Source organism: Poecilia reticulata, linkage group LG21 (genome assembly GCF_000633615.1).
Source record: "Poecilia reticulata strain Guanapo linkage group LG21, Guppy_female_1.0+MT, whole genome shotgun sequence".
NCBI lineage: Eukaryota > Metazoa > Chordata > Actinopteri > Cyprinodontiformes > Poeciliidae > Poecilia > Poecilia reticulata.
In genome coordinates, this window is record NC_024351.1 from 1288178 (window position 1) to 1295547 (window position 7370).

General features: G+C 52.5%; 1 protein-coding gene across 1 annotated transcript in view; it reads right to left on the reverse strand.

Annotated features, from left to right (window-relative positions):
- Positions 1-2542: 2542 nt before the first annotated feature.
- The window catches only part of bub1 (BUB1 mitotic checkpoint serine/threonine kinase), an 11872-nt gene continuing 7044 nt past the window's right edge, over positions 2543-7370 (reverse strand). The window contains exons 15-24 of the mRNA XM_008397031.2: positions 6930-7008; positions 6690-6858; positions 6511-6565; positions 5322-5869; positions 4747-4847; positions 4502-4663; positions 4123-4280; positions 3879-4056; positions 2937-3043; positions 2543-2867 (exon numbers count right to left, since the gene is read on the reverse strand). Coding sequence (XP_008395253.1) covers positions 2672-2867; positions 2937-3043; positions 3879-4056; positions 4123-4280; positions 4502-4663; positions 4747-4847; positions 5322-5869; positions 6511-6565; positions 6690-6858; positions 6930-7008 — 1753 coding nt within the window. The 3' untranslated portion in view covers positions 2543-2671. The remainder of the gene's footprint in view (positions 2868-2936; positions 3044-3878; positions 4057-4122; positions 4281-4501; positions 4664-4746; positions 4848-5321; positions 5870-6510; positions 6566-6689; positions 6859-6929; positions 7009-7370) is intronic.

Genomic DNA, 7370 nt, shown 5'->3' on the forward strand with positions numbered 1-7370 from the left:
AGCATCAGACCAGTTAGCCGTGTAGCATCGAACCAATTAGCTCTGAAGCATAAAACCAGTTAGCCGTGTAGCATCCAACCAGTTAGCCATGTAGCATCCAACCAGTTAGCCGTGTAGCATCAAACCAGTTAGCCGTGTAGCAAAGCTCTTCAGAGAAATGGCTGCACAGTTCAATGTTTTGCTGACCATCTGAAAAGTACGGTGGCCCAGAAGGGACGTAATGCTAAAAGTTGTGCTAAATCGCACTACATGCTAAAATAAAACTCAGCTAAAATTGAAGTTATGCTAAAATCTTGTTTGAAGACTGAAGCCATGTTTGTGATCAACTTGCCAGCATAACTTCTGCTGTTCTGCGTTGTGTTGAGCCTTCTGGGCCACCGTAGAAAGTGGGTCATGTTTCAGACCAGAGCCAGTGTGGAAGGACGCTGCAGCCGTTTGAGGTTGTTAAAGAGTGGAAATGTGGGTGTGCATGCCGCGTTGCTGCGTGGGCTCCAGCGCAGAACGTCCACGCCGTCCTCCAGGCGCTCCGACCGGATCTCCGGTGGCTGAAGCTCGTGGAGGGGAAGTCGATCTTCTGCAGCAACTTGCGACCCAGACAGGAAGTTGACGCCCGGTCATTCAGAGGGTCAAAGGTCAAGTAGAAAGACCGTAGGAACTGTGAGCGCTCCCGTCAGGACTCTGGTGTAGAAGTCCAGGAGCGGGCCGGGTCCTTCACCCGGAGAGGAAACCGCTTTACTGCACTGCTGCAAAAACGCTTCCTGGACCCGGAAGGCGAAACAGAACATTGTTGTTCTGAGGCCTTTTTGACTGATGTCATGGTTTAATAATAATGCAAGAACACAAAGATCAATAAACTCTAATGAACATTTAAGACTGGAGTGGAAAACTTTTTAAATATTCCGAATAAATAAAACAACAAATACAATGAAATCTGAAACCTTCAAAATAAAATAAAAAGCAGCTGAATGAAGAATCCAGTTGGTTGTAGAAAGAGAAATTATTGAATTTGTTTCTGTTTATGACGTGTTTAGTTGGTTGTTGGGTCAGGAACACTTCTGGACTCGACCCGTTTCCATCCAATCGTAGGAGTTCCTGTCTGCAGAGGCGTTTCTCTGGAAGGAACCTGATTGGACGAAAAGAACGGCCTCACTTCCTCCTTCAGCTGATTGGCTGACGCGAGTCTGGGGTCAGCTGGTTGGTCCAATCAAAATGAGCTTGACCTTTGTGACCTTCGGTTCTCTCAGGGAGTCCAGAACAAGATGAAGGTTTAGGTCTTTACATTTCCACAACCTTTAACCTGTGAATGAAGCCGGATTGCTGCTCCTCCCTCTGAAAGGAAAACCTTGGTAGCAGAAACTTTACGCTCGGCTTCTCAGATGCCATCAAACTGAGAGCTCAGACTCATTGGGTCCAGTAAGACGCCTGATCTGGTGAAACCCAGAAGAGTCAGGGAAACATCCCAGAGCTGCAGGACTCCGGACCTCCAGGACCAGGACTGCCCACCTGGGCCGTAGCTTTAGTAGTAGTGAAGATGCTGCATCACGGTAGTTAGCTAAAGCTACAGGCTACATCAGTCCTGGTTCTGGAGGTCCAGAGTCCTGCAGCTCTTAACGTCTCCCTGGTCCAACAGCTGAATCTGCTCCTGGGTCCAGTCAGGTTCTGCCAACGACCTCATGATTTGGCTCAGGTGTGTTGAAGTGGAGACGCACCTAACAGCTGCAGGCCTGGAGCTGCTCATCCTGCTACAGCATTTTCTGCTGAGTTTCTCCATCCTGGTCCTCAGGCCTCCTGTCCTCCACGTCCAGGTGTTTCCCTCCTGAAACACCTGGACGTCTGCAGCACCTGATGGTAGTGATGAGCAGATGAAGCCTCATGAAGCAGTGAACCTTTACAACCTTTGCTTTGTAACAAGGTTCATTACTCGATGCTTCATTCATGACTCACTAGTGACACCTGCTGGTGAAACTAAGCCTGGTCACTCAGGTGGATCAAACTTCCAGTTTTTATCAAACTCATGTTTAGTAGCAGGAGAATCAATGAAACCATATTTAATCATTATATGTTTTAATCAGGCTGCACAGTGGTGCAGTGGGTAGAGCTGTTGCCTTGCATCAAGAAGGTTCTGGGTTCGATTCCCGGCCTGGGGTCTTTCTGCATGGAGTCTCCATGTTCTCCCTGTGGATGGTGGGTTTTCTCCGGTTTCCTCCCACAGTCCAAAAACATGACTGTCAGGTTAACTGGCCTCTCTAAATTGCCCCTAGGTGTGAGTGTGTGTGTTCATGGTTGTGTGTCTCTGTGTTGCCCTGCGACAGACTGGTGACCTGTCCAGGTGACCCCGCCTCTCACCCGGAACGTTGGCTGGAGTGGCACCAGCACCTGGCCAGAGGACCAGGGGGCCAGAGGACCAGGGGGCCAGAGGACCAGGGGACGAAACTCTGAGCTAAAATATGACAGTCATCTTGTTTTTTATGATCCAGAACCATCAGAACCTGAAACGTCTCCCTCTGCCACTCGGTCCGTTTGACGCAGAATCACAAACATCAACAAGACTCCAACATTTTATTGTCATCAACTCAAGAATCATTTCACAGTCTACAAACCGACGCCATAAAAATAACAGCCTATGTACAGAACTGAACTGGGACCAGTCCAGCGGTTCTCCACAGCAGCATCACCTGCGGGCCCGGTGGTTCTCCAGCAGCTGCACCACCAGGCGGCTCTTCAGCGTAGCTAGCTTGCTGCTGTAGTGCTGCTGCAGGACGGCGGCCAGCCGGCGCCGGAGGCCCTGCAGGCCGGGCGCAGCGCCGCAGTCCGGCACGTTGAGCAGCGTGTGGAACAAGTCCAGCCACAGGTCGGCGTGCGGTTTCCTGGGGGGAGAGGAGGCGGTCAGGGGGGAACCGGGCCGACCCGGAGGGACCGCAGGGCGATCGGGTTACCGTCTGAAGGTGCCGGTGGTCCGCCACACGCCGCCCTCCTTAACGACCTGCATGTAGGTCCCAAACAGCAGGCAGTAGACGGTTCCCGCGATCCCAAAGTAATCCGTCTGGAAGCAGAGCAGGTTTGGATTCACACCCTGGTTCTGGTTCTGGTTCTGATGACCTGAGCCCAGAGTTCACTGATCCAGAACTAATGAAGTTCAGAAATCATTCAGAGGGTCAAAGGTCAAGCTTTTCTCTGACTGGTTCATCTCAGACTGCCTGCCACTCATTGGCTGTTCAACATGGAAGCTCTGCTTCTGATTGGCTGAGCTGTGACGGTCCGACCAATCAGGGCTGTGGATTCATCACTTCAAAGCATCATTATGGAAATGTGATCAGATGCTTCCAGTTTCATTAACTTATAATTATATTATAAAAAATAATAAATATTTACTTTAACCAGTAAACATTTACCATCAGGCATGAAATGCAAAATAAATGTTAAAGATTAAAATGATCAATATAAATAACACTGTAAATGGATTTAATAAATATATTTAATAAATTGATGCAGAAAGTTTCACCAAACCTGACCATAGAAATATTATATTAAATAAAACCCAATAATAAATAAATAAATGAAGGAAACTGGAAAACATTTTCACAAATAAGTAAATGTTAAAAACAAATATGAACAATTTTAAATGTATATTTTGTTCATGCAGTTCTGACTTTTACTTTTCATTAATTTCTTATTACTAATTAATTAGATTTTAAATAAATCTCCTTCATTTTGTTACTGGCAGGAACAGTCAAACTGAAGCCCCGCCCCATCTCCAAGCCCCGCCTCCTATCAAGGCCCCGCCCCCCTAAGCACCGCCCCTATCCAAGCCCCGCCTCATCTTCAGGTCCCGCCCCCTCTCCAAGTCCCGCCTCCTCTCCAAGCCCCGCCCCCTCTACCTGGTAGCTCCAGGGTTTCCCGCTCAGCATCTCTGTGCACTGGAAGCCGGATGTCAGACACCTGGCGGTGAACGCAGTGCATTCTGGGAACAGCGCCATGTCGATGCTCTGACCCAGGTCGATGAGGACGAGGCCGTGGTTCACGCCGTCCGCGTCGAAGCTCCGGGTTTCCAGGAACCTGGAGGGGCGGGACGACGGCGTCAGACGGGCCGGAACCAGAACCAGAACCAGCAGACGGACCCACCTCTCTCCCAGCAGGAAGTTGTCAGGTTTGATGTCGGCGTGGACGATACGCGCGGCGTGCAGAAGCTCCACGGTGTGCAGGATGCAAACGGCGAAGTGAAGCACGAGGGGCGGCGGCATCACCCTGTCGCTCTGCGCCCGGAACAGGTTAACGGCGTTCTGCGGCGAGAAAACAATACAGAGCGTCACCATGGCGACACGCAGCGTCAGAGCGTCACCGCGGCGGCACGCAGCGTTACGGCGGCGTCACCGAGGCGACACTCAGCGTCACCACGGCGACATGTGGCAACACAGAGTGTCACCGCAGCATCACCGCGGCGACACGCAGCGTCACCGCAGGACAACAACTGCAGCTGGGCGGCATGTGGGGCTGGACGCACCAGCAGGGTGCCGTAGTTGTGCAGCTCCCCCAGCATGATGCTGCCGTCCAGGAACAGATGAGCGGAGCGTATGCTGCCAAACAGGTGGCGCACAGCAGGAGGCAGGCGGGCGTCCAGACAGGTGTTGATGTAAAACTCCCAGGGATTGGCCGGTTTCTGCACCTGCAGAAGACAGGAAGTGATGACATAGAAAGCTAAAGGAGGAAACAAGGACACAGGGAAGGAGAGCAGGAAGTGGTGCTGACCTTCAGCACCATCCTGTCGGAGGTCACGGGGTCGGTGGCCTGGAAGACCGTGGCGAAGGCTCCCTGTCCGAGGACGGCGTCCACCCTGAGGGACGACGATCCTGCAGGACGAGAGACAGCAGAAGGTCCTACTCAAAGTCTCCACATCTTCCCTGTTCATCACATTTAACTGATTTTCTGTCAGCTGGAAATTAAAACGCCGTTTAACAATTTACTGCTAAAAATCTGAAAAGTGTGGAGCAGGTTTATATCATCTGTAGCTCAGTTAGACTCAGCTTTCATGTCCTTCTTAGTCAAAATCAGATCTTTGACTAGGCCACTCTGCTCTGATCTAAACCATAACATCCTGGTTTTAGCTCCATCATTCTTCCCACAGCATGATGCTGCCACCGCCGTGTTAGGTGTGAGCCAACCAGATCAGACCGGAGCTCCTTTATTTGACACCAGCAGGAACTCTTTCACCCTAAAAACATCAGGGTGTGACTTCAGGTGCATGCCACACTTTTCAGCTGTTTGTTTGCTACTTATGTTATGTGAGCGGTTCAGGCTGTGACCTCTGACCCCGCTGGTCCTACCCATGCTGAGGGTCTTCTTGGGGCCGATGCTGGGGACGGCGCAGGGCCAGCTGTAGCAGCAGGGGTGAGAGGTCAGCGGTGGGCGGAGCCGGGACAGCAGCTCCGAGATCCGGTCCGGGTCCCAGGGGTCGGAGACCAGCTGGAGGCCGCCGGGCGCCGCCGGGCTCATGGGGACGTCCCCGGTTCTGTCCGGCTCCGCTGAGGCCTTGGGGGCGCACTGCGGGCTCATGGGGACGTCACCCAGCCGGCTCTGGTCCGGTTCTGGGCTGCCGGGCCTCTCTGGGTCCTCCAGGATCTGAAACGGTTCCCTGCTAGGCCTGAGCGGGTTCTGCAGAGGGCTGGCGTGCGCCTCCCCGCCGGAGGCCTCGGCCGGGCCGAGCGTCTGGTCCCTGAAGGAGAGCAGGGCAGGCGGCGGCGGCGGCTGCGTCATGCTGAGGCAGGAGGAGGCGAAGCCGTCGGCCATGATGGTCCCCTGCCGCGCCGAGGGCGGCAGCAGCGGAGCGCCGGCCGCCGCCGCGTCATCAGCTGGACTCTGCTCCATGATGGGGCTGAGGGAGAACCAACCAATCACTTCACACCAATAATACACAGCTTCTTTATGTCACGTAGCTGCTAAGCTACAGAAACAACTAGCATGCTAGCGCCAAAATGCTAACAAAGTAGGACGGTAATTTACAACGACAAAAAACTTTGTGAATCATGTTCATGTGCTTGGTTGATGCTAGCAACCTGGAATTAGACACTTTACTGCTCGTGCACCGCCACCATGTGGTGAAACTGGGTACCACGCCTACTGTTACGTTTGAACAGGTAGACTCTGAAGAGAGCCAAGCGGGACGGTGGACAGGACCAGGTGGAGTACAGCCGCCAATGTAGCATCTTTGTTGACACATTTAGCAAATTTAATCTATGAACCTGAAACTGTGAGAACTCTGCCTACTTTAAAACGTGATAAATCAACAAACTCTTCTGAAAACAGGCGACAAATCCACCAACTATTTAAAAAAAGTAACTAATCTAGGCTGTGTGGGTGGAGCCGTCATCTTGTGATCGGAAGGTTGTGGGTTCGATTCCAGCCTCTGGCCCCAACCTGCCTACCGACCTGCGTTTGAGTGTGAATGGATGAATGTGAATGGATGAAGCTCTACGTAAGCTCAGTCCATTAGTTGTGACTCCAGAATTTGCTCACCTGAGTTTTTTGGTCTGCCGTCTGATGAAGACGTTTTCGTCGTCGCCGTTATTCTCTGCAGGAACATCAGAATCAGAATCCATGAAGCATCGTGGAGGCGGCGGAGGAGGCGGAGCCTCGGCCTCCATGAAGCATCGTGGAGGCGGCGGCGGCGGAGGAGGCGGAGCCTCTGCCCATACCTTCAGCCAGGAAGAAGTAGCCGCCGAACGGCGTTTTGTGAGCGAACGGCGTGGAGACGAACTGGGCCAGCGGGGCGAAGTCGGTGGTGCTGTTGGGGCAGGCGGCCAGCGAGGTGTAGCGCGCGCCCCACATGGTGCTCTCGTCTGGGATCAGCTCCGACGGCGCCTCCTGGTGGACACGGACAGGGATTCAACTGGACCAGAACCACCACAGATTCCCAACGACCGTCCGAAACTCACGTTGGGTCTGTCCGCCCTCGGCCCGCTGAGTTCTGTCAGAGCCCTGGCCGGTCTGGACCGCTCAAACGGAACCGCGGCGCTGAGGGAAACAGAAACATCAAGTCAGTCCATGTGTTACCATGGTTACAGATGATGAATGTAAAAACTGGAAAAGGAGGATGAAGAGGAGGAAGCTGCAGAAAATCCATAAAGGAAAAATGATCCAAAGATCAAAGACGGAAAATCAAGAACAAAAAAGATAAAAACAGGAAGAAGGAAAGGAACTAAGGACGGTACTGAGGACGGTACTAAGGAAGGAACTGAGGACGGTACTGAGGAAGGAACTGAGGACGGTACTGAGGACGGTACTGAGGAAGGAACTGAGGACGGTACTGAGGAAGGAACGGAGGAAGGAACTAAGGAAGGAACTGAGGACGGTACCGAGGAAGGAACTAAGGAAGG